The 27902-nt window shown below is 36.3% G+C and overlaps 1 protein-coding gene across 1 annotated transcript; it reads left to right on the forward strand.

The window, feature by feature from the left end:
- The first annotated feature begins 2365 nt into the window (after window positions 1-2365).
- LOC145665947 (putative 1-acyl-sn-glycerol-3-phosphate acyltransferase acl-2) lies at window positions 2366-27902 on the forward strand. Its single transcript, XM_081733053.1, has 4 exons — window positions 2366-2494; window positions 12870-13048; window positions 24171-24342; window positions 25628-27902. The coding sequence occupies exons 1-4, from the start codon at window positions 2368-2370 to the stop codon at window positions 25771-25773; spliced, it is 624 nt and encodes a 207-aa protein (XP_081589179.1). The 5' UTR covers window positions 2366-2367; the 3' UTR covers window positions 25774-27902.

Consider the following 27902-nt stretch of genomic DNA (forward strand, 5'->3'; position numbering starts at 1 on the left):
CTACAAACCTGATGAGAGAAATTCAGATAAACCAAAACAGTTCTGATGTTGTTTTTCACAACTAAGAACTAACGAAAAATTGGAAATCTGGAAGTCCGATTTCCTTTCAAAGAACTTTCTTTTTAGTGGGAAAGACAGATATAAATAACATCAAGAAATAAATTCGGACTCGGGAGATAACTATTTAAAGAAGAAAAAGACGCTGGTAATACTTTTTAAAAAAATATTGGATATAGTATACGTAAGACCGTCTGAGTTCCAGAAGAAGCTGGACGCTCATACTTTTAGGGATTATTCATTGAGTATCTACGAACTTAGAAAGGGGGTAACAAACCCACTTTCATTTACTTATCCACTGATACGAAAATAAAAAAAGAACGTACCTATTTGCCCTTGTACTTTATATGCTATAGCGCATTACATTATATGCAACAAGGATTTTGGTCTGCATCATGAAATAAATATAAAAATATTTAACATTTTTCGAATCGAAATCAACAAAATTTATTCTAGAAAGTAAAAATAGAATGTTAAGCACATATAATGAAGACAACGCAGTGATTTAATTTGGTAACGTATAAATATATAATATGAAGTATCCTCGCGCACGGAAGACAGGGGGTTCTCATGTATACTATTACCAAAATATTTTTACTAATTATTTCTTTTCTGCTTTCAGCTTATACTTTTACAGGTTATGAAAGGCGTTTCCTGCTCAAATGTGAGTATGTATGTGTGTCTGTGTATGCCTTTGTGTATCTTCTCATTGTTTTCAAAAAAAAGGACATAAAAACAATAAGAAATAGAAAGAAAAAGATAAAGAATAGAGCGTGATTTAAATTTTTATTTTAGACATTATGCTAATAAAAGGTAAGCCTTGCCTCACTCTAACAGAGGCCAATTACAAAGAGAGGAGAGAAATCACAGGAAAAAAAGTAGTAGAGAGATCATAACGGGTAAGAAGCAATAGCGTCTGCCAATTAATAAGGCCATATGAAATGGCAAAGGCAGGTGGAATTGGAGGCTAAGAAAATGATTCTCGACCAATTCAGTGAAAAGATATCTTGTCTTATATGGAACTGCCCAGAAAAAAAAAATGCTAATTTACGTAAAAAAAAAAATGAAACTCAAGAAATTGGCTAACTATGTCCCCTCCTCGACCACATAAGCAACAAGTACACATACAGGGTAATATAAAGTTCTTTCCCTTTTTCACCATCACTTTCGAATTGATATGTCACCTAAGACGTACCTGGAAGATCAAAAATAGTCACCATCATCATCGACTACCTTCTGTTAACGTTCTGAAAGGTCTTGGATTCCATCGCGGTAGAATTTGGTGGAACGTAAAGCGAAGAAGGTATCAAGTGCAGTTTGCACCTCTACTAGAGATTTGAAGTGGCGTCTTCTAAGGTGATTGTCCAAGGAATGGAACAGGCGATGATCGAACGGTGCAATGACTGCGGAGTATGGCGTGTTCAATAGCTTTTCCCATTCAAGGCGTAGAATGTTGCCGCGGCTTATCCTAGCCACGTGGGAATTAGCGTTGTTCTGTAACAGAAGGACCTCTTTGCGATTTAGAAGTGATGTCCCCTGAATTATGAGTTTTTCTTGAACAAGGCACAACTGCTGACAGTACACTGTTGCACTGATGCTCTGACCAGATAGTAGCAGTTACAGATACACGATGCCTCGAGCAGTCCACCAAACACTCAGAATGACTTTCTTCTGGTGTAGTGCTGGTTTCGGCTGTTTCGGAACCGGTTCATGGAATGCTAACCAATTATGACAGCGCCATGGAGCTTCGTAGAGGACCAACTTCTCATCACATGTCAACACCATGTCCAGAAATGGCTACTTCCTCAGACGTGATAGCAAAGAAACACAGGTATCTGCTCGCGTTAGCTTCTGGTCCGGAGTCAAATCAAGTGGGACTCATTGATGTAACTTTCTTTTAAAAATAAACTGATTTTGATCAAACATTGCATATACTTTCTTTGAGGTTTCTAAATGGGATTTTAATTACATGTCTCAGAAGAAAGACGGATAGTTGACCAAATACAAGAACATGCTTCAGGACAACTTTCATATTTTAAAAGTCTGAATTTGATGATTGATGATACTTGTTTTCTAGGAAAGATAATAATTACTATTTTTAGGATTAAATTTGGTAAACGGTAAAGTGACGGAAATAAAGGTAAAAAAAAAGCTTCTCAACTGGATAGCTTCATTTGCTCAGTTTTGTTTCTTCTTGACTTCGGGATTCTTGACTTCTTGACTTGACTTATTAGACACAAACAAAGACGAAGGTGACTTTTTTTGCTTTATCTATAAATGTGGTATTTGATTATTTTTTACAGATACTCTATGCCTCTGGTTACATTTGTGATGAAGATGCTAAGATTAGATTTTACAGTAGTAGGTTTAAACCTAACGGACCTAAAACCACCCTTTATTGGAGTGATGAACCATCAAAGTATATTGGATTGTCTTGGTAAGTTTATTTATTCGTTTATAACTTACGTTCACAAGTAGTATTCTGGCAGCTTCTGGCCCTTTTTGTGCATACATTTGAAAATGACTGAAATTTGATGTTTTTTTTTTTAAGATTTTAAGATCTATATATTATTTATAGCTGATTTGCATTAAAAAGTAACCTGATTTAGTATTTTCCCACAATTCTTTGCGTAAAACTTCAGTTTCTTGTAAAGAAAAGCAATATTCATATTTTATGAATGATTATAATCTCTGTGTATCTTATTAAAAATACACAAGAGTTTCTTTTTATTTATACATAAGATATTAATTTCATTTTTGATAACCTTGTGCATTATTTTTATTTTTATGAATAACGGTATAGTTTCATTTTATCTTTGTAAAAACTACATCATTATTTGTTATTACGTTAGGTGTTAACGTTGTTTTCTTATATTTTTTATCGTTTCTATGCGCGATATTATTTTAATTTTTTTTATAGATTAGTACAGTTAATCTTTCAGAAATCATCACTTATTTTTTCTAGATGCTTTAACATTTACTCAACTTGCTTAAAGACCGAATTCATTGTGTAAAATCTCAGCTTACCGGAGTGCAGAAGGGATGCCCTCTGACGGCATCATTAGGTGGACCAGGATTCTGTCTGAATTTCACTCCCCTTTATACGATGCGCTATATAAACTATTATTAATACCATGTAATACCAGTGTGTAAATATCGGAAGAAAGATACCACGCTACGTCCTATTGTACCTTTCGTTTCGCATAAATGTTCTTTGTGAACTCCTTTTCGTTGTAAAGTTGATATTTCCTTTCCTTGTATTTTGAATAAAGATTGTCTTGTACTTTGAACTGACCGAATATAGGAAATGAGTTATTTCAAATTAAAAGAAAACTAGGCTTTTAGTTTAGTTCTAAGATTATTACAGGCATCATAATTAACCCTTAATTAATAACCATTTGTATAATCACACTATTACTAACCCTGGATGAAAAATGAAACTTTCCTTGGTATTACTGCCGGAGCGACACGCCAGCTTTTTAACTTAACCTAACCTAACAATATCTTAAGGTATATCACAAATTTTTTCCTTTTTTTCCTCAGTTCAACTTTTTTGGGGAGTTGAAAGGACTGGTGTGACGGTCCGGCAGAAATAATATTTCCTTATTAAGACGGAGTAAATAAATTACTATCCCCCCTTTTTAATAGTTTTCTTTCTTTCTTGTTTTGGCTTCTTATACACAATAATGCTATTTATAGTTCAGTGTTTACTAACCATACCAAACCTCAAAAACTGGAAATAAGTTAGAGAAGAGCAAAAGTTGCGTTATTACTAACTTGAAACGTCGTTATTGGGAAGACAATCTAGGTTGTCGCCATCTCAACACTGAATATTTAATCATCAAATATGTCAGTTCGATAAACAAACTAATCTAATTGTTAAATCTAATTTTCTAAATGTATTAATTTAATGGTTATTCAATATCGGATTTCCAAAGAGAAAACGGACTAAACTTATTGACCGTGCTTATAGCGACAACTATCAGTCACGACTTCCTTTCAGCTTTAATTTAAAATACAGAAAGACTGAGAAATGGATATAGGGAAGTAAAGGAAGAAGAGGAAGAAGAAGGAGAATAGAATGAAGAAAGACGGTTAGAAAGGTCTACTGATGGAAATATGACAGAGATATTGAGATACAAGAGGAAATGTTACAGCAAAGCGATATTGGATATTCTATATATTAACAGAATATTCTATATATTATAAAAGAGAGAGGGGAAAGAAGAAATAGAAACGAAAACTTAAATAGGTACTAAAGGTACTTTATATCCCAATTCTACAAGGGTCGTTCAAGGTTGACCGGGATTTTTATTTCTTCAGCGGAAATATATAGCACAAGAAGCACCAAATTATGTCAGCTTTCCACAAGGCACCGTTGCCACCGTTGTGGCAGCTCTCTGATTTCTTTGACGAAGAAAGAACTTGGTTGTTGTTGTAGCCACTGGAGTATATCGTTACAGAGTGCTTCATCTGTCGTGAATTTCTTCCCTCCCAGATGGTCTTTAAGGGATGCAAACAAATGGTAATCACTGGAAGCTACCTGTCTAGATTCAGAATCTGTTCACAGACCATCATGCGTGTTCACTTCTGATCAAATGTCAGCTTACGGGGAACCCACCTTGCACAGATTTTGCGGGAGCGTAAATGGTTGTGAATGATTGTGTGAACACTCCTGACACTGATGTTCATCTCGGCAGCATTATCCCGCACTGTTACTCGCCATTTCTCAAGAATCATTTGCTCAACACGTGCGATATTCACTGGTGTGACTGCACCAGACTGTCACTGGTGTGACAGACACACTGTTTGCCGCCATGCTCGCTGCAACTGTTGCGCATGCGCCAAATACGGCATGCCTGGCGCTAGTTACTCGATAAAGAATACATTACGTCACCCGCAAGTTTCATCATGATCCGGCTATTCATCGATTATTTACGTACGAAAATCCCGATCAACTTTCAACGACCCTTGTATTACTCAAGAATCGAGTTTGAACTGTTCATAGTAGACACATATTAATCCAAAAATTCTGACCTGGATCCTCGTAAGTGCATAAATTGGAGCTACCCTGACCCGGCCAAGATAATGAGAAGTGCTAAGTTAATCGTTTTATTTATTGTTTTTGATTATTAAATAATTTTCGTTAATTTACTGACTCATACTTCGGACCAAACACGTTTGAGTTATCCAGGAAGAACAAACAAACTCTGGAGATAAACACATCTTCCATAGATTGTTGTTCCTAAAATTTTTAGGCAAACTGTTATCATCCCTAATTTCATTCCGTTGCTTCGGCTTCCTTTTAAGAGCCGATTTGGATTAATTAGAGATCAGTCACCTTCATGACCTAGGTCATGACTTTATATGTCAACATATTTTCCATTAGTACATGCACATAACAAAGATTATTAATTTGCTTTGAACCTTAAATCACTACCACTCACTCACACATACATTCATATCTAATTTGACAATATATTGATACAGGTAAATGAGTTAAATATTGCTTTAAGAAAGGAAAATATCGCCTAACTACTGTTTTGTAACATTTATTACATTCAATGATAATACAAACAAAAGAAAACATATTAGTTACATGCAAATATACATGCGTATATTAGTGTACATATAACGTCAAAACATATTTATTAATATTTAGATGATGAAAGAAAAAATGTTAAAAGGTTGCTAAAGTTAAACATTCGTGACACGAGATCGAATCTAGTTTATTATAGGTTTATTATGTTAAGAATTTCAATCAACGAGTTTCTCCTCTCGTAGTTTAAGATAGTATCATTTATTATGGTGTCCATATTTCACTCATTTGATGTCCATGCACGCGATATCGTTTTTCAACATATATTGAGATGCTTATTTACTTCTTTCAAACTAACACATATTCGGTCTGAAATGTTAGTAGAATACATACATTAATTATTCTCGTAATTTGGTTGGTTATATAGTCAAAATCACTATCACACGAAGATGTCAACATCAAAGTCACATTAGTATAATTTAGAAAACAACGAATCCATAGGATTTTTTAATTATGATAGGTGCCCAGGGTGGACTTGTGATAGTAAACTTGGAATTATATTGCAGACATTACTTGTCACTTAGAAACTGTAATCTCGGTCACTGAGATGAATAACGCTATTTAGTCTTTTGAGATTCACACGTAACAAATAGGAAATAGGGATATGACTACATAGTAGGATTCCAGTTTCACAATGTTTATGGATATACTTGTTATTAATCATGAGTTACGATAATCTACCTTTTTACTATGATAGATGCACCATGCAATCAATGAGGTATTTGATACACATATAAGTTAAATTACATCACAAGGACAAGGATAGCATTTAAGTACAAGGCGGTATAATTTACGTGTACATTTTATATTTGTCGAATTCATGAGACTATAGTAACGAACGTATTTTATATCGCAACCGCTCGGGAATGTAATGGAACCCTTTATCTACCGAAGTATGTTATTATTTTATTATACTCTTCAGTATAACACGTACTTTCATTACATACTTAAAATACATATATTTACTCATTTTCTACAATTCCTAGTTAATTATCCCGTTTAATATAATCTCAAGTTTGCACAAATATATCACATACAACGAAGAAAGAAGAAACTCGATAAATGGTATGAGTAAGCGCACGAAACCACAAAAGAAATATTTACGTTTTACTGAATCCTTAGTGATTCAAATAGTAAGTGTTATGAGTAGCAGGCAGACTTGTAAATCGGCTTATAATACTGAAAACTTTGCAGTTTACAATACAAATGATAAACTTAAAGAAGTTAGCAATAAATTCATGGGCCCATGTAACATAAAAAGAAAAGATCCATCTCTATAGTATGGTATTAAAACAAAAGTGAAAGCAATGTCCGCGACGGTGGGGGAGCCTAAAATATTTCATCTTGCTATGTCAATGTTTAAAAAAATATGTAAAATATTTCAATGTTATTTCACCGCGGAGAAAATGATAGCATAATTAAATCATTTACCGGACAATCGTCCACTACTACAGTGGGTGAAATAGCAATATTAAACTGTCCGTCGATATATGAAGAAAGTGTATAACCATACAAATTATAACTTGCAACATCTTGTGTAAATCCAAACGAATGTCTAATCCCTAAGTTCGAATTAGAAATTCTAAATGGTTATGTAAATTGACAAATTAAACAGAGGTGAGGTAGGTAGAAAAAAATTTAAATCTTGAGACGGAAGATAAGAAGATAGGCAGACAGAAAGAAGATAAAAGTTAGAACAATGGAGTAGTTGGACTATAAAAAATGTACAACCATTGTGTTGATTTCAAGTCAAAGATATTTCTATGCCGAAAAATTGGCGACCTTCACCATACAGGCCTAAAATGTCCACTCGGATCCCGCAACTAGTCTGTGTCCTGGGATATTAGAAAGAGAGTAGTGACAAAAAATTCCCCTTTCCAACATGCTCTACTGTCGCCGTATCCGGTTGAAACATACTGAGAGGTTCTGCTTTACACCAGAGCTCTTAATGTAGAAATTTATAGCAAAACAATCCGACTCCTTAAAAAACTAAGGCGAAAACGCTAAGATACGAAGAGAAATAGTTTAGAAGTCAGTAAATGAAAAGATATCTAAACGAGGATAGCCAAAAATTATAAAAAAACATAATTATTTTTGTAATGGCAAGTTAATATAAGCCAAATGTTGCCAGTCACTCCCAGTCCCCAAAATTCGTGAGATCAAGAGGTGCCAATTAATTTCAATTACTATATCTTTAGAAGTAAAGGAAATAAAGATTCATGGACATGGAACACTTAGCAGTCTGGTACGGGGAAATTAAACTTTTACTGTAGTAAACCTAATATATTATTAGCTTTACCCATCCCGTCACCTATGTAAACAGTGGTTTACTTAATTTCGTAAGGTAACATTGAAGAAAAAATCTCAAAATGCAAACAAGTACTATTGCAAGTCGAAGGTTGAGAGCACACGTATACTCATACCGCACCATAATTCACTAATTGGTTATACCGTTCTGTAATTCCTTTTAAAGAGCACGAAAATATTTAATAAACTAGCAGTACTCACATCGTCAGGACGAATATACCATTAATACATACGAACTTTCACAGGTCAGGTTTATTGAGTCACTAATACGTGTAACCGGGGAAAATTTTATAAAAGATTACGAAATACTAATCGTTTCCAGCAAAACTATTCCTTCCATACGGTTACCCAACAAGTTACAAAGTGTAAATATAGTCAACAATGTATACAACATTCCCTTCCAAACGAACTCTCGACGTTGTGGACTCTGCTTGAACCACTAGATATCATGCACAAACATTCATACAAGTATATATTAATCACAAGGATGCTATAAATAGAGGATCTGCCTATATGTATCTTCATCCTATTAAATCGGTGAAGCCAAAAAGCAACCGAGTATCGGTACGTCTGACTGGCTACTCTCGTGTCCACCATCGTCTGATTTGCTACTTTCGTTTACGCCATGATTGTTGGCTCAAAACATTCCGATCCTATTGGGCGGAGTGAGCAAAGTAGGGGTGGTGAAACTGTGACGTATGGCTTCAAGATTTTGTTGTAAGGGCAGATCCTCTATTTTATAAGATCCTTGATTAATCACGACCCTAACTCGTGGCAAAAGAGTAAACTGGGCTAATATGTACATTAAGGTGTCTTATTATTCAATTACACTGACTATATTCTAATATATAATTACTTATTTACATTTATTTACATTTCATATCGTAGAGATTCATTTTCCAGATACCCGATTCTGAAATATGCCCCCAAACTATATACGTCACTATGAGTAAATACTTAAGCTACTTGTTATGACCCATATTCACATTATTCAATAAGAATTATGGAGTAGGGACTATAAACTTGAATAAAATTCTCAAGCACTGACCGCTACATCGAAAGATTCGCACGAACAAAAATTAACTTCTCCCAATTGCTCTGGGAAAATGTTTTGTGCACTATTACAACTATACCAACAAATTACACTTTCAAGATCACGAGAAAAATATGTAGAATAACGACGGATTTGATTTAGGGATGAATTACCTATTAGGTTAGGCCGGAAGAGATGAGTAATTGAAAATTCAATAATACATTGTCTTTAAATAAATTATCAAACACTCTCACACATACATTACATCTACTCACAACATACTAAAACTACACATATAATACATATTTCTACTCGAAATCAAATTCTACATATTTACACTAAACACACGTACACTTTTCTGAATACCAACACATTTTTCAATCGGCTCTAATGCGCAAAAAGAAGGTTAATAATTGGACCAGGTGTCTGACTCACTAAATTACGAATATAATATACATACAAAAAACACGTATACCTCCATGTCTGACTCACTAAATTACGAATATAATATACATACAAAAAACTATGCATGGTCAGGCTACAGCAACCTGACTGAATTGTGGATGGAAAGGGAAAATTTTGAACGTTTTCAAAATCTCCAAATCTTAGTTTAAAAGATCACAGAGAAGAAAAGCCAATCCACTAACACTTCACTCCTGTTCTTTGATGTTTACTGTTTGAAACATGGCGATCACGGCAAGACTTCATGTTTCATATCTTTGGATTAGTTTCACGGGAAAACTCTCAATAATTAAGAACTCCTTTTGATGCTAGGTTGTTTATTTAACTGTTTGACTTAGCATTACCTGGTTTTAGTAGCTCTTCCTCAACATTTTTTAAATTTTGTATAGCGGCGACGTACGTGCTGTTAACCCTACGGTGGTTGAACAACAAATACGAGGTAAAGACGCGCCAAATCATTAAGGTGGCATATCGTTCCCAATAGAAACGCAGAAAATTCACGGCGGAAAATACAAAAGGAAAGAAAAATAGTAAAAACTGGATGAAGCCATATTTTAGCAGGATATGGGTATCTCATCGGGACGAAGGATGATCCTGGGTGTCCTACCAGATTTCGGATTGGTGGAAAATTCAGAAAATATATCCAAGTAATAACCTACGAATGACATTGAAATAATAATGTTTATATTAAAATTATCCAAATGAGATGCCCATACACGAAACTTTACGGAGAAAAATAATATCTAGATAAATGAAATTACTGTTTTTGAGACTCCGGAACAAGTGATAATCGGATAGAGCTGGGATGAGGCAACACTTGAAAGCCTAGGGTGGCAAATGTGCCCTGTGTTCCAAATGCCGTGTGTGAGGAGGTATTATTCCTTCGTCAGAAGTGCAGGATCCACTTTGCTGCAATCTTCCTCACATCTAGATCACATCCAAGAATAACCCCTGCCTCTACATCATGAAGTGAAAAATCTTGAGATAAGTGCGTATAATTGTATGAATTTAGATGACGACTGTAGCTGATTATTTGAAAGTGAATATGGGAGAACCATGAAATAAAGCAAATAGACGCGCGTCATTTTATTATACATGGCGAACGGATTTTATCTAATCTCAAACGGTTACTGTCGAATATACACGGTTACAGGAGTACTCTGATTAGCTAAATTAGAAATACCTCAATGATTTATACCTCTACAAGCGACGTTTTCTCCATCGTCTCCGTGGCCAAGTTGGAAGAACACGCGCCTAGTAATCCAAAGGTTGCGCCTACCGGGTTTGCGCCTACCCTCGCGCATGTATATTTTTACTTTTTAAGTGTTTTTAGACTCTCCTTAATGTAACAAATTATGCATATAGGCGATTTAACATATTTTGGGGGAGTAATTTTGTTGTTCATTGGCGTTTCGTCGCGTCTCTACCGCTGGTGAGCCGCTGGTGGTATAATTTTCAAAATGGAACTGGGGCCACCGCGGATCGTCGCTGCGGGGCCGCCAATTATAGTCGAGATATCTCTAGTTGCCCGTCGGTGGTCCTCCGACGAATACGTCATGGGGATGTAGCAATCCTTTTGGCTGATATTCGACCATCTTTCATTGTTATAAGCTAGATGGCTTGCACATTTTCAGGAACAGACACAGATACAGGCCTGCCACTGGGTTTCGCACTTTCAACATGAAACTCACCAGTTCTGAAGTTTGACACCCAGCATTTGACAGTTATGACGACTGACAGTCACCCAACGTTTGTTTCATTTCATTGTAGATCTGGTTCGCACCTTTCCATTGGAGGAAGAGAAACTTCATGACGGTCCTATGTTTCTCTGGACTGAAGCTTGCTGGCGGTGCAGCTATGTTCACTTGTGAAATGAAAATGACAAGGCTGTTAATATTATAAAACATTGCATTTAGCAACATAGTCTATACATATCTTGCCCTGTATCCGTGCTAATTTCAGCTTCGTAGGCCAAGTTTTTCTTGATAAGGCTCAGTCTTTATCAGCACTATCTCATAACCTGGTCAGTTAATTATTGGACTCATATGGCCTCGCTGCCGAAACGGACGTTAGACTCAGTATCAAATCAATCGTTGGATCTCATCTCGATTAAGCGCGTATGAAAGTAGTTGAGAAAATGTGTACAAAGTAAGGTAGTTTCAAACAAACCGAAAAATCACTCTTCTCATTAGTCGGTACCGGCGTCCCCCGGAAGGGACATAAAAAATGACGATATTATTCTTTCTTTACAACTTTAAACTCAGACTGGCAATATTGAAGACTGTTTACAAGAGATGATCATAAATGGATCATCCCCAGTAAACAGTTTTCAATCTTGCCAGTCTTATTTTAAAGCTGTAAAGAAATAATAATATAGCCATATTTTATTTCCCCTGTGGGGGACGCCGGGACCGACATGGTTAGAGAATAAGGCCCAGTCCTACAATATTCTGATATTCTTTCTGATTTTGTATCAGTCAGAATTAGATATCAGGAAGTTCTCAGCTACTTTAACTCGTGAATCGTTCTACAATGTACTGTGCCTGATATATACTCTGTCAGATAGTTAACCCTAAGCAAGGTTATAACGGAGCATTTGATTGGTTGGTTTTCTGTTGCTGATAGTGAACACAATTGAAAGTCAAGTGCGTTTTCCGTGTGCTTGTTTAAATTATCCTACTGAAAACATGGGAAACAGAAATGAGTACCTGTATTTTTTTTTGTTATGCATGTTATAGTCTAGGGGCACACTAACGTAAAGGCAAACTCAAACTTAAGTAATAAACACTTTTTAGGCTACATTTACATATGCATTGGTACCATATACATAGAAATGTTGCTGTTCGTCCTTACAACCTAAGAAGCAATACTAAAATTGGCATATATTCAAACTGAAAGTTACCAATCAGTTTGAGTTCTTATGTTGTCAGCAATTTCCTCGTGCAGCTGACAACAACTGTCTTTGTCAATCGAAATCGAACAAAAAACTCTTCTTCAGTCCATTTATCATAGTGATTGATTCGTTGTCTGATGATTTTTGGTCTTCTAGGCCTCGCTATATATTGAACAATCTCCTCCTTGTCATCTGACAGAATCAAAAATTCTTCGATTTCGTCCATGATTCACTATATGACAACTAACAAGTAGCTGATAGCTGTTAACAGGCAATTGAACTTCCTGTCAAGGTAACAACAAGCTGATAGGGTTCATTAGCCACCTGATAGTTATCAGGACATTGAAGAACACTTATCGGAAAGATGTCAGGAGGATATTTATATCAGACAGATATCAGAAAATGGTAGGATTTGCCCTAAGAAGAATATATCTCACGGCATTTCAATAAAAAAATTTCGCCGTAAATTTATATCTTTCATTTCGTTCCTTTAAGATCAAAATTTCTTTTTCTTGCAGCTGACATAAAGATTGGGTCTGTGATGGCGAGAGGAAAGAAGGTAATGCGACGGAATTCGTTCTTTGGCCTAGGACAGTTGTATCTCTATTTGTGTGGAAATATAATTTTACGCAAGAAAGGCGCAATAAACTTGATCCAAGATTTTGAAACCAAAGTTACACAAAGTCTTCAAGACAAGGTGAGGAAAGCAGACTTCTGGTTAACTTAAACTACTTTCGTAGATGGGTCTATTTTAGATGTAATGTCGAGAATTTTCAATGCAATGATAGTATTTAAGAATAATGGAACATTTTTAAACTTTGTTCTTCATTGATCTCTAAACTACAATTTCGAAAAAAAAAATGAGAAAAAAGGAATATTTCTAGGAACAAGGTAAAAAACTATGACCAACATCAGGGCCGGCCTTAAGCCGATTGGACCGATTGCTAGCTATCGGGCCCCGCGCTTAGTCCGTCTATTCTACTCTCCAGTGCCGTTTTATCATAGGGTAACCAGATTCTGCCTAGCAAAAAGTAGAACACAAATGTTATAGTATATGATAGTTTACTGCGTCGGCAATACACATTCTTATTTCATTTAGCGTTAACCTTAAGTTAATTAATCTTTTTTTTTTTAAATTCTCGACAAAAGTATTCAAGGAATCCAATACAACTCCAAATAGGCCTACTTTCATAAATGACAAATACAAGATTGATTAAACAATTTAGAACAATTTGATAGAGTAACATAAAGGAGTTACTTTAATGAAAAAGAAAACTTCAGTACGTAGAAGCATATTTTGATGAAGCATAAAAATGTGATTTTCTTTTCTTAACGGTTATTTATCAATTATCTTGCAAACTTTTATCAAAAACGTTAACAAATTCTTTTCATTAATATGTGACATCAGTTTACCAATTAAACATCAGTACAGTGTTTGGTGACATCTTTTTTGTTTGAATATACAACAAGCAGTAACTTGCTGTTTTGCAAAATCATGTCATGGAAGTCACTACAGGTAAAATTATAGTAACATTTGATTATTATTAGCTGTTTAAAAGTTTCAGTTTTTAATTAAGATTTCTCATCAGTCATTATAAAAAATACCCTTTAAGTCGGAGCATTTGTGGCAGGGAAGCAAATACTGAACTCCACAGTACTTGGGAATATGGAATAAAATTTTCTTCAAAATGCTTGAATAATTCATTCCATTTTAAATCTACCCTCATTTGGCCACTGGTCTATTCTTTAATTTCTTTCAGAAGTAGCATACCGGTACTTGTTTACGTTTTGATCTGATCAGACAGATAGGAATTCTTTGCTTCTTGCCTGACTATTTATTAATGTACTTCAAGCTGATGTGGACATTATCTGATTCAATTACTGAGTTAAGTCTCGTACCTGCCTTACTGATATCTCAATATGATCTTCTCGGGGAAAACAGTGTATTCCAGAACAATTGACAGTATATTGTTTTCCTTGCCTAACAATAATCTCTTGAGGAGTGTTGGAAAACACAGAGGTACATCATTCAGAAAAACAATGCCTGTTGTTCAAAATGTGAATAAAGAATGAAACATTAAAATATTACAAATAGACCTAAGTTAACTTAGGACATTTCGCAGGACATTTTGAAAAAGAAGGACATTTCTCGATTGTCTACGCGTCTTAGCAACAATCAGGACAGCCCTTTAAAAACAGCACTGTTCCGCGAAAATCAATACGTCTGGTCACTCTAATTTAACAGCATATTAGGCCCCAGAGCAATCAAATGTAGTGTGATCCCTAAAACTAAATGTTGCTACTAACACATGCCATTCTGCTAGCAGGGCACCTAATGCTTGTGGGTCCCCGTCCAAATGGCTATGCCGTTGTTAAGATCGGTTGTCAAGCACACACAACATATAGCAACATAGGTACATCCATGCACTCCACAAGGGAGGGTATGGCCTCTCCCTAACCAATAAATTAATAGTTTGCATTAAGTTTTCGGACAAAAGCAAATTTATTCTCAATTTAATGCTGCAGTAGTTTCTTTATTTCTTTATTTTTTCTTTTCTGTTGTAAAAATAGATACTATGTCCAGGGAATATTCTGTACACTCCCAATTCCCTTAACGCACCTCAAAATTTTCTTACATACACGCCTGGGGGGTAAAAATATTGTTTTGTTTGAGTTTCTGTAAAAATGTATATCATTATTCTGGGTGCACATCATCCTTTAGTATGAACATCCCACGAAGTAAAAGTTCCTGGCGTTCTTTCTGATTATGTCATGTGATACTACCGTGAATACCGAGATGGTATCAAATAAATCAGCCTCAGTGCGACTTCTTTGCATATTCTTTCTCTTATTGTAGCTATATATTAAAGATACAAAACCAGAGGACAAACTTTGCCCTCTCCTGCGAAAAATCCCGTGGATGTATTTTTAAAAAATCAAGTCAGAAAAACCGAATGCACACAATTGCGTACTGAATGTGTGGCTTCTTATAAAGCTTTGTGTTCTAACTCGAATAATCCAATGGAAAATGTGTTATCTATCTTCCATAAGTTCCTTAAGGTTTGTGATTATCTCATCACCATTTCATTTTGTCGGCAGTCGGTAACAATTTCAAGCTGATTATACCTTTCATAAGTAGCTACCTACGATGTTCTCACTAGAGTACGTTAGGTTTTCCTGACTTGAATTCTTTTCAAAAAGATACAGCTGTTAACAAATCTTTGAACCAACGAATTCGTATCAACGTGCATTTCATTATGCCTTACAAATATAAACTTATGGAAACATTGACTTACCATTGTATTTCTCGTAAAATTGTAGCCCAATCTGACATATTACGTGACCCTCTTCATATTTTAAAAAAAAGTCGAGTGAGATACAAGATGTTTGACTTCAAGATGGCGGCCATGATAAGCATACCCTTAAATAGGTATCTACTTCCTCCCGGTGTCGGTTAATGTGCTTTTGTCTTTCATTCCTTTACCCATTTTACAAATAAAATAAAATTTTCAAACTTGCAATACATTGTTATGACTTATCCTGATCAATCAGGTTTCTGGCCACTGCGACCGTCTTTATGGACGGAAGCACTTTAAATTTTGCTTACGCTCGTTCCTTGATATTCCACACTTCAATGCCAAGTTTGGTCAAGAAACTACCTTTCGACATCGATAGGTTTACTGATAAGAAAAGAAAACAATGAAATACTGGTACAGAACCTTCTTCAAAAATTGCGAGGCGCAAGGGTGAAATCTGTATTTCAAAAGTCATTCCTTTTCTGCATTTCCATTTGTTATATTTCAAAAAAAAAAAAAAAAAAAGTCTGATGTAAGCAATGAACAGGATAATCGTTTTCATCAGAACATTTTGCATATGGAAATATGTTATAAAGGGCAATAGACCATTAGACCAGCAGGGAGAGCGTAATACTGCTATACTCAAACCAACAACTTTTATAGAGGGAGTTTGACACGGGCATCTAATTTGAAGTACTCATCAACTACCTCTATAAAATTTTTGCGGACGTATCGCAGGAATCTGAAACTGGGATATTTGGATAGGGCACACACTAGTTCCTAAGTGAAGTCTTGACCCGACTACGTTGGAACTATGGACCTTTAAAGTTCACTTTTTCATATTTTCGCAGCCTATAACTCCAAAAGGAAGCATTTGTGCACCCAGGTTGGCCTATACTTTTTGTCTTATTTTGGTGTCAGGAATCTCCTCCCAAACGTTGTCGGTGTTGTTTTGAAACACCCTATACATATACAGTAAAACCTGTGAACTTTTCCACCTCTCTAAGTTGGCCACCTGTCTATCTTGGAAGTTGGCCACATTGAAGCAATGTTTACCCTATGATGAAAATGATAAACTTACCTGCGTATCTTGGCCACGTAAAATACCATCTTGTTATTTTTCTTAACTCTTTCGTATTCCCATATGAGAGGCAGATGTTCTGTATTTGTGACCGGACACAAATAAGCACAGATTCGCACGATTTCTTCTTGGAAGTCAATAGCCAGAACACTACCCTCATAAAGGGGTGGTGAAGGAAAATGTGAATATGAAAAAGCACGTACAGTAATTCAGGAAATGGTTGTACGTATTTGTTTACCCTGTCTGTTTTGGTAAAACCATCAGTTATATCAGCTCCTTTCATCAGTGGGGAGCTTTAGTAATTTCGGAAAATTCTCAAGGTTGAAGATAGCCATCTCAATTGTCATTTATTGGCACCTGATTGATTGTCGAAAGGTAACGGGGGCTTTGAGACATAAATTCCCTTAAGATTTTACAAAACATATTTTGCTCCGAGGGAAACACTTGTAGCTCATTAAATGTCCATATGTACCAATAAGAATAAAAGAAGTACGTTTAGAATGACCCACCATCAATTTGTATAATAACTGATTTTCTATTTTATTCGATCGGTATCTACAGAAAATATTTGTCACTGTCGAAAAAAATCATATAAACTACATATCAATTCTTCAATTTATAATTTTGCTTTTCTTGTTTTCAATCTAAATAACTCAGTGTACTACATCAGTTTCAATAACCTGCGAACAAACGTTTCTATTTTATGGTTGTTTGTGTTATTATGTTTTCAATCCGAATAATTCAGTGTACCAAATAGTCAGTAGCGTAGCTAGAAATTTTTTCAGGGGGGGCAATGGACGGCCCAAAAAATTATCAGAGGGCCATCTATATATATATAGTATGGCGCTAAATTCGTTGCACCAAAGCGGAGGGGTGATTCCTGAGAGAAAAGCAAACAAAAAAGTTCCCATAAACATAGCGAATTTTCATTACGTGTTATAGGCTGCCGAAAGCGTGGGAAAGCAAACTTTAAAGTTAAATATTACACAAACTACTGATCATAGAATGCGGCATGAAATCGTCAAAGGATCCTAACCTGCTCTATCCAAATTTGCAATTTCAGATTTGTGCACTGGCGGCGCAAGGGATTCCCCAAAGGACGTTAGGGATTCCCGGTCATTTTATGACGAAAATTGAGTGGACAATTCATGTAAAGGACGTCTCACTGCCTGGAAATAATACTCCATGGCAGATCAGTACTCATACAAGCAGATTAAAAGATGACGGATGAGGTTATTATTACTGTGCGCGGTTGCATACCTCCTAAGGAAAGTACTAGTAAAACATGTTGTACAGTACAAGAATTAACTGGAAACGTCACGTCGCTACAATGTAAAAATACGGGTTTGGGGGAAGAAAAAAAGGGCCCACGAGATTTTAACTGATTCTTGCAGAACTCGACGAAAGAAATCGATCGGTGAAGTAATTTTCAAAATCGACGCAGGCAAACGTGGAGAAAATAGCATTTTCATGTACCAGTTCAAAATGGGGAAGAAAAAGGGCCCGCGAGATTTTCACTGATTCTTGTAGTACTCGGCGAGAGAAATTGATTAGTGAAGGAATTTTCTAAATTTACATGCTTTTTTCCACTCAATTTTCGTCATAACATGGCCGGGAATCCCTAACGTCCTTTGGGGAATTCCTTGGGCCGCCATTGCACAAATCTGAAAACTGCAAATTTGGATAGATCAGGTTAGGATCTTTTGAAGATATCATGCAGCATTACTTCTACAATCAGTAATTTGTGTAATATTTAACTTTGAAGTTTGCATTCCTACGCTTTCGGCAGCCTATAACACGTAAACAACGTGTTTTTCGCCCTATGTTCATTGGAACGCTTTTGTTTGTTTTCCTCTCAGGAATCACTCAGGGGAACTGGGCCCGGAGCGGTACCACCAGTAGGAATTTTTAGCGTTTGATGTTAATAACACTACTTCTATCACTTGCGTGGAAGGTAGAAGCTCGTCGAATAGTCGCTTCCTCAATCTCGAATTGTCGCTTCGAATTGGTTACGATGTTCGTAAGGCAATACAAACGTGGCAAACACAATAAAAATAATTTAGATGATTTCTCTAAGAGTCACGCCGATAGCATTGGTCTGAACAAGAAGCGATGTGATTTATGATTCTAAGGTTAGAGACTAAGGCCTAATAAGTCAGTCGTTCAATCTGAGAGCAGCGCAATAAAGCATCGAACCAGGGCGGAACTCATAACACAAGATGACGAAAAGGATACTTAGAAATTACTTGCCCGCCATATTATCACATTATATACATTTATAGTAAATTAACACATAATAAATTAATAGAAATAAAGTGGGCCACTCGGGTGGTGATAGGAGACATCTCCAGGTCTAGTACAAGAAAGGAGGGAAGTTCAAACGCACCCCAGATATCACTAGTTACATCAAAATGAGACGGACGAAACAACAATGTATGAGTGCGCCTTCGCTACAAATGACTGGGTTCAAGCAAATGGGCAATTGAGGATGTAAGGTAATTGAACAACCAAACAGTTAGGGCAAAATAACATTATCAACGTAATTAATTAAATTAAAAGGCTTAAGAATTATTAAATTACACATCAAATAATAGGCCAATTGAGAAAGCGACTCCCCTTAATCATTTACAAAATTAGATCACAATCACAAGATTGATGAACGCAAGTATAGGATGACGGTAACGTTAAGATGGAAATCAATATTACGAACACATGATCTACGTTAAGAGGTACTTTCCTTCGAAAGCTCTCCTAAACTATTCACTGGTGACACACAACTAATTGAATCACAACACTTTATTATCGTAGACGAAATTAACATACACAGTAACAGTCGAGTCTTGAAGAAGGAGACTGGCAGTGATTATTAGTAGCTCGAGCGGATTGGCTAAAAGATGTTTAGTTCTTACCTGTAGGTGGATGCGGAGGAGACGTCAACTGCATGCGTCTTAGTCGAGACAGGATATCGGTGTAACTTACCCATGTGATGTCCCTCGATGGAGAAAGATATCCCCGGAAGTCAACAGGATTTAGGAACACCAGATAGCTTGTAGAAGCAACTCTCATGACAGCCCACCGGAAGGTGGTTTATCACGTAATTCGCAACGTTTAATACAAGGAGGAGGCGTTACCAGTTATGTAACCACGATGAGGTTTGGGGATTTAAATGTCAGTCTGTCTGAACAATGAAGATATTAACAACAGAGCGAATGTGTTGCAGAATGATTTATTAAAGAGTCCAATTTCTTTACAGACCGTAATTACAGGAGTATTGTAGTACTGCTAGTAAATCACAAAATAAGATCAAAGTTCACAGGTTTCCGAAGATCAGTTAATTTAGGAGTAGGTGTGGCATTCTGGTAGAAATCAAAGTCGACAAAGTGAAGGTTGTTAGATGACCACAAAGAATCGGTGCGGAGATAAATCATTTAAGTTGCGAAATAGTTCAGAATGATTAGGGCGATAGTTAACAAATGTAAAACGGCCCTCTGAGTGGACTAGAGGATGATTCAGTACTTACGGCCCAAACGGTAATAGAAGTCCACTTGTCAGAGATGGCATGGTAGCTGCAATCTCACACTTATAGAGTTGGAAACTCAATTTACAATTTCACGTACTTAACTAAACAAGACCAAAAATGTCCAGGAATTTAACAAACACACCTTTACAAGTACATGCCTAGACAAAGGTATCATTCCGACTTCTTGTCTAAGTAAGCTACAAAGTATCTTAACTCTACAAGAATTGCAGAGTCCTGCCTCCCGTGGAGGGAGGGACTAGAGCACGAGTTACATGCTCATAACGGACTTCGTCGGTACTGACCTCGAGAGATCTCAGTTCCGAGATTTTATGTGGATCGAATTTAGGTGTGTCAGTATTGCATCAGATGGTGCAATAGTTAGGGATGATTCTGTACAATTTGATTGGCTATCGATGAGGTAATGGTTTGGACCACTGGGTGAAATCTAATAGGCTGGGGATGATCTCATAAGACGTAGAATAGGCTCGCGTCGATTCTAGTGACTTTGATAATTTTTCCAATGCTCACACCCTCACAAATATACGCATAGTAAAAATAAAAAAGAATACAGAAATGGGTTCCCATTACAAGCAGTTAATATTGCACAACATTACACCAGAGGGGATGACGCATAGTCACCACCAGCCTTCAGTTCAAAGGTCAGACTCGGCAGCTGTACCAAAGCGAGTTGAGTCAACGTTAAATATAGATTCTTATTTAATACTAGGAGTAATACTCTAAGAGGGATTGGTAACGTTGGTATCAGATATGGTGAGTAATAGCGACGTATAGGGAATGGACTAACCCAAGTGTTAAGGTCGCAGCAACGGTTGTACATGGCGAGATGATTCACAGTAAAAAAGAGAAGTTATTTTAAAAGAGAAAAAAGAATCCTATCATGTTATAGTTGGTCGTAAGGGGTTGGGAAGAATGTCTGAAACGGAAGGGAGCCAAACACTTCTTAACATCTGTGTTCTTTTAAGTTTTTAAGAAATAGAATTATTCCACAGAATTCGTAAAAGGAGAAAAATTAGGAATAAATCTTGGTGAAACTCGTATAACAACTGCTTTAAGTAAATTTTAAAAACGTATCTAGATTAGAACTTGTCGTGGATGTATAGGTGTTTGCAAAAACACCGCAAATAGTTTGGTCGAAATTTTAGCCACGACACTCTATATACATTATTTAACTTAGCTATCGTGCCGTTGCTTATTCAAATTGCTTTTACAATGAAGTAATACTAGAAATCCTATTCTAAAAATACACCAATCACACTTATTTTCTAAAAGTTGGCCACCTGTATAAGTTGGCTACTTTTCAATGGAACCGATGGCGGCCAACATAAACAGGTTTCATTGTACCAATATATATAGAAAGGTTGTACAGACCTTGGTTCAAGTTAGTTGTAAACCTGGGGCTCCGCAAAATGTTCTCAATTGGGCCCCGCACCACCTAAGGCCGCCCCTGACCCACATACTTGCAAATACTTCGACTAGTCAACACAGCTTTGAATATTGGATCATAAAAACTTCAATTATATCAAAATTCGACGTTTTGTCACTATTAATCCCGTGAAATCAAATAGTTAGAGAGTATATGTCCATTTTTGAATCCGAGTGAGAGCACTCAGCAAAATGTGATCAATAATAAGGATCCAAAATTTTTGCAATTTTATAAAAATAATTGTTAATTTACATATTTCTGCAAAAGTATAGACTTAATCATTTTCTTTCCATATTAATATTTCATTCTGGAAGTCAAAGCTCATTCTAAAAGTTGACTACTGTGTCATTAACTGACCAAGCTGTGTGATATTCAGACAAACATCTTATTGTTCTGTTATTTTCAATCCTACAAGAAGCTAAGACTCTGAGAGATTGTAAAGTGCAAAGTGATCAGGCTTAACCAATCAGATTTAGTGCTTTGTGCATTGCTGTAGGCAAGTCCTCGAATTGTCCGCCAAACTATAGCCACAGGTCTGTGATTGGTCAGTTCCATCGTTGTATGTTCAAGGCGCTATTGTCATGCAGTTTCTAGTTTTATGCGGAGTTTGTTGTCTGTATATTCTTTGTCTGTGCCAATACCAGTCTCTGCAATCAGTCTATGAACGACTCCGTAAGTGACTATCACGGCGCCCGATTTCTTAAAGTGGAATATTTGGTTTTCACGGGGGCCGCGGTGGCTCAGTGGTAGAGCGTTCACCTCTGGTGCTAGGGGTTCCGGGTTCGATCCCAGCCCCCGCCAAGTGAACTTTGTGGTGGACAAACACCGTGTGCGTGGGTTTTCTCGGGGTTCTCCCGTTTCCTCCCACTTTCTTCATTCCACCATTTCATTCATTACTCATCATCACCGTCTCCTTTAGCCTAACCGGCATAACCGTGGGACGTAAAACTCAAAGATTTCATTTCATTTTTTTTGTTTTCACGCCAGAAAGTGTAAGTTTCGTATTGAAAAAACAGCAGTAGATGGAACCTTCCTAAGGTTCTGTCCTTAGAGCATTGCATCGGCATCACTAACGCAAGCACATTATTCAGCAAGTTCGTAAGTACGATGACAAAGTACCAATCAGAAGAGCACATAAAATATTTCACCTATTGAAGTGCGACGATTTTTTAAATTATTTAAACAGGAAGCAAAAGTTATTTATAAAAGGAAAGTCAATTGCTAAACCAATGTATTAGAGTTGAATTTCAAAGCCCACTAAAAGTAGGTTTCATATATTAAACAACCACGTAAAAATGAGTTTTTTTTTTTGTTTTATTGCAGACTCAAATATAGTGTTATGAATGGTCAGTATTGCTAAATATACCACTTAAAATTGTATAACGCTTGTAGTAGTTAGATTTTGCAGAAGTTCAACAATTTTTACATTCGAATTCAATGTCATTTTGTTTTATTTGCAAAGATTGCCACTGAATCAGTTATATGTTCATTCTAAGCAGCAATGTAATTTATCGGTTGTCAAACTATTTTCAAATCAGGTTTACTCCCTTTGGTGTGTTACATATACTATATATACAGTATATATATATATATATATATATATATATATATATATATATATATATATATATATATATATATATATATATATATATATACTGTATATATACATATATATATACGTGTGTGTGTGCGTATGTTCCTCTGGTGTTGTTGAGCAAACAAGCACTCCCGACTAATGCCTAATATTCGCACTTTGCCTGAAAGGAGATGTGGATGAAAGCGGTCAGGGGAAACGCTAACAGTGCAGCAAAAATTTAATTTATATGAGTCGAAAATTCAGCAATTAAGGGCCGACTTAAACGGCTTCCTTCTCACGATACCATAACATTGTGAAGCAATTGAGAAAGTAGTTTAATGTTAGAAGCTGCAAATGACGATCTAGAAAGACACAAAGAAAGGTCAGTAAGAGAATAAAATCCGTTTAGTCCGCCATATTCATTAATGAGTTATAACACCAAGGAGCTCAATATCGGAGCTTAGTGTTTTAGTTTAGCTTAATATAAATATTTTCTTCACTTCTATGTTTGATCGAAACCGAAGAAAAATAAAACAGCCTATACAAGTGCCCAGTTTAATAAAAGTACTTGATTATATCGTTATGGTTCATCAGATATTATCTGGTCAAATTATGGGCGTGTCAATTAGAACTTAACATTTTCAGAGAATTGAGTTCTAGTCGTTAACGGGAGTTCAGAGGACCGAGATTGTCACTTACGGATGTAGAGCCACTTTTAGAACATTTTCACAATTCACAGCTGGTTTTCATTATTCTGTTTTCATCGTGGGTTTTACATATCAGACGCTGTTTCACATAAGCATTAAATATTGTTCTCTGTGAACTTTCCTTTTTACATTTGTAAAATTCAGTTTCGTTTTGACTTGAACATTTCTCAAATAATATGTAATTCCCCGCAGTGTTATGTCCTGCTTCATCCTGAAGGCAGTCGAGCAGGACCAGCCGCGAAGAAGATGCTCCCTTTTCGTAAAGGAGGTTTCTATGCTGCTATTAAGAATCAAGTGCCAATTGTACCAATTGTGGTTTCACCATATACTTTTCTACAAAATGGAAGATGGACAGAGAAGAAGGGTAACTTCCTTTTGACATCTTATTTTTATTTTTTTTCTGTTGGATGTATTATATCACTCATGTTGTGTGTAGATAATTCAAATTTATATTTCAAGAGCTATTGTACAGTGCAGAAATTTGAATGTTAATCAATTTAGATGTGAGAAACCGGGTACCCAACTTTTTGGCTTGTAAGAAGTACAAATCTATTGGTATATTTAATATTGGGTTGTAGATACTATCCAGCTCAATCTCTTACTCTTTTTTAAACTTTTGCGTTATCCTCACGCTATTGAATAAAATTCTGAAAAAGAAATAGCAGAGATAAATGAAGCGGGTATCCTTAGCTTGGAATGTTAAAGTTAAGATTCATACACAATTTTTACTTACAGAGTTTGGGGTCATATAATAGGAGTTGTAGTCTGTACCAGGCACACGTAAATACCAGTTACAATTAAGATATGCAAATATAACATGGATTCAAATTAGCAAGTGTTAGATTTGAGATCTGAGGTAGCACGAAACTCATGTAACGGGAAATAAATTGACAGTTATAGAACTAGAGCAATATATAAATGATCAATTTTGTAAATAGAAGTCTTCAAATTCTATAAAAATAGTAGCAGCGAGTCTTACGTGTTGATAGAAAGATTGTAGTTGAGGAGATGAGAATCTGGTCTCTCCTTTAATATCCCATCGATGTTTTTCTAGAGCTGTCCTCTCTTGGTCCGATATAAACACGTACCTAGTCCAATCCTGTCCCTAATCCCATTTTCTCGTTTTCTGAAGTTTTTAAACAAATTCATTTTTTGGTTGTGGCCTCATGGGTCAACAATTCACAATATCGTTCTCCACGTGCTGCCCTAGTATCTCAGTAGGTTGACAAAAAACGACTCTGCAAGTTTAGTAGTTTCGCAGTTACGTAATAGCTGCGCTGGATCTTACATAAGGTCGCTTGAAAAACAGGAATGACGAGATGGAATTCAATCTCTGTTACAGGGCTACTTACCCACCAATTTTTAATCACGTTTGGCTAGTAGGTACTGAGAAATAAGGTAGTCATATAAGGTGAGCCGAGCTGTCATTTGCCGAGCTAGGCTATCAAATATGGCTACCTGTATTTCTTAGACGATGGGCTACTTGCCCTGTAAATTTGGTTTACCTCGGCCAGTAGTTAGCAAGAAATCAACTACACACACACAAACACACTCACATAAACCTTTAGTGAAATCATAAGCTTTAGTCCCGAATGCTTACATCAGGAACTAAAATATGAATTCTACTAATTTCCTTACTGTTTTTACAGCTGAAGTGACGATTAACTTCCTTCCAGCAGTGTCGACTGAAGGACTTACCACTGAAGACGTTGATGATCTTATCAAAGTAGTGAAGGATGCCATGGAAACTAAGTACCAGGAGCTCTTCGAGACAGCTAAATGCCACTTCCAATAACTGTCCCAACCATTTCGTAAATACTTGAATATCTATGTAACTGGAAAGGTTGTTACAAGAATGTCACTGTTTTTTTATATTTTAATAACATAAAATTCTAATGGTATCATACTGTTTAAATGACACTAGTAAGGAAAATTCATACGTTCTGAACAGTTTTCAGTATTAGCATATTTGGTTAAATCCATTTTCAAGGGGGACACTTTTCTTCATTTTCCTTGTACCTGTCAGAGCGAAGGTTTCTTTCAGCTCAAGTCGTTTCACATCCCTTACTTGAGCTTACATCTCATGTCAGATCTTATCTCGTTTTGTCTCAAGCGGTAAGACTAATACGTTTCTCTTTCAGGTAGACACCATGATGAATACTTGACTTTCATCAAGATCATCATATGAAACTTTCTTGTAAAATATATAATATTTTTTTTAAAAAAAACTTTACTTCTCTCATTATTTCTTCACCCTTTATGCAGGCGTACGACTGTCTATAGTAATTATTTCTACATTGGCTGCTGTGAATCTGTTTAAAAGCTGTGAACTAATTTTGAGTCTCCATTTCATCCATGATTTTATGTGTGTAATATATACAAATACTGCTGAACCTTGTCAAATACTCGTATAAATATATGGAAATTAGTTGAGTAGTTTCCATTGTCATAATTTAGCCAGCCTAGCTATTGCCACAGTCGATAGTATCGTGGTTAGAAATACTCAACAGTACAAGAGTCATTCTTTAAAAAAAATTCTTCGTTTGTACGGTATCTGCTACGACATATGTACTCATAGAAGAACGATTCTGTTCTAATCATGCTCATTTTGCCAATTCGCCCGCCTTATGTCAGGCTTTAGTCGAAACCAACATCCTTGTATATTCTGTGTTTGCGTTGCCCTGTTATTACGGATGGCAAAATATAAACTGTGCTTAACAGTATCGTGCTGGTATCCTAAAAGTGTCAACCTGCTACACCCGCTCTAGCAATTAATTTTTATTGTAGTTCCTGGCAAAACATTGTCAGCAATCACATTCAACAAAGTTGTAGCATCCGTTTCAACTTATACCATAAAAGTTTGTCGCATTTCCCTGTGAATATCTACAATTCCTCATCGGATCTGTGTTATGCGTCCTCTATTGCATTTCCGCTTTCTAAAAACACTCTCGTCAATTTCAGCAGCGTGTCCTATTCCTTCGATCTTTCAGAGTTCCTTCGTGACAAAGCGCTTAGCGTACGCGCCTTTGGCGTGGGAAACCCGGGTTTGATTCCCGGTGGGAGCTCATGTGGTTCGGATTCTACGTTAATCAGTAGGTCCTGTGTCATATAGCCTCGCTGCTGAAAGGGACGTTAAACTCAAAATCATCAACCAACCTTCGACCTTTCGACTAGTTTCTAACAGCCACATAGGGAGAACCTGTTTCTGAATTCATTCAAAAGTTTGGAGACAGCATCCTTGTTCAGTTCTGCCTCAATCATAATCATAGAGGTGGTGAAACACAAGAAGCACTTCTATAAAATGTGAATTTTTACCCGTGTTATTGCGAAGAAAGTATTGTGTCGAATAGTTTGCCTTCTGCATCCGTACATGGTCTTTTCATCTACGAGAAAAAAAAGTCATCTGGGTGACAAAACACGGGTTTCTTTCGTCCTTCTTAAAGAACAAACATCTACTTTAAACATGGGGGCGCGGTGGCTCAGTGGTCCCTCGTTCGATCCCAGCTCGCGCCGTGTGGACTTTGTGGTGAACAAACACCGTGCTCGTGGGTTTTCTCGGGGTTCTCCCGTTTCCTCCCACTCTCTTCATCCCACCATTTCACTTATCTCTCATCATCAGTCTCCTTTAGCCTAACCGGCATAATCGTGGGACGTTAAACTTAAAGATTTCATTTCATTTTCATTTTTTCTACATTAAACACTGAGGCAAAAAGCATGTTCCAAAGTGAATAGAGAACATTTTAAACTAAACAGTTTTAATCCCTTGATTAAAGAATAACAGGTATGAAAAAAAGAAGAAAGGTGTCCCCCTGGAAAGGGATTCAACCGTATTTTCTTTTAGATGTATGTAATTTCTTGTAATTTCTAAGCCATAAGAATGGAAATAGTAATAGAATAATAGTCAGAGTAATAGAACTGATTGTA

Source organism: Thermobia domestica, chromosome 1 (genome assembly GCF_964235325.1).
Source record: "Thermobia domestica chromosome 1, izTheDome1.hap1.1, whole genome shotgun sequence".
NCBI classification, from domain to species: domain Eukaryota; kingdom Metazoa; phylum Arthropoda; class Insecta; order Zygentoma; family Lepismatidae; genus Thermobia; species Thermobia domestica.

Bases quoted from the DNA above. Each gene is read 5' to 3' on its own strand.
- LOC145665947 (XM_081733053.1), top strand. From the start codon at position 2,368: ATGCCTCTGGTTACATTTGTGATGAAGATGCTAAGATTAGATTTTACA. The intron at 13,049-24,170 runs GTGAGGAAAGCA...AATTCCCCGCAG, and splicing joins CACAAAGTCTTCAAGACAAG to TGTTATGTCCTGCTTCATCC. The intron at 24,343-25,627 runs GTAACTTCCTTT...CTGTTTTTACAG, and splicing joins AAGATGGACAGAGAAGAAGG to CTGAAGTGACGATTAACTTC.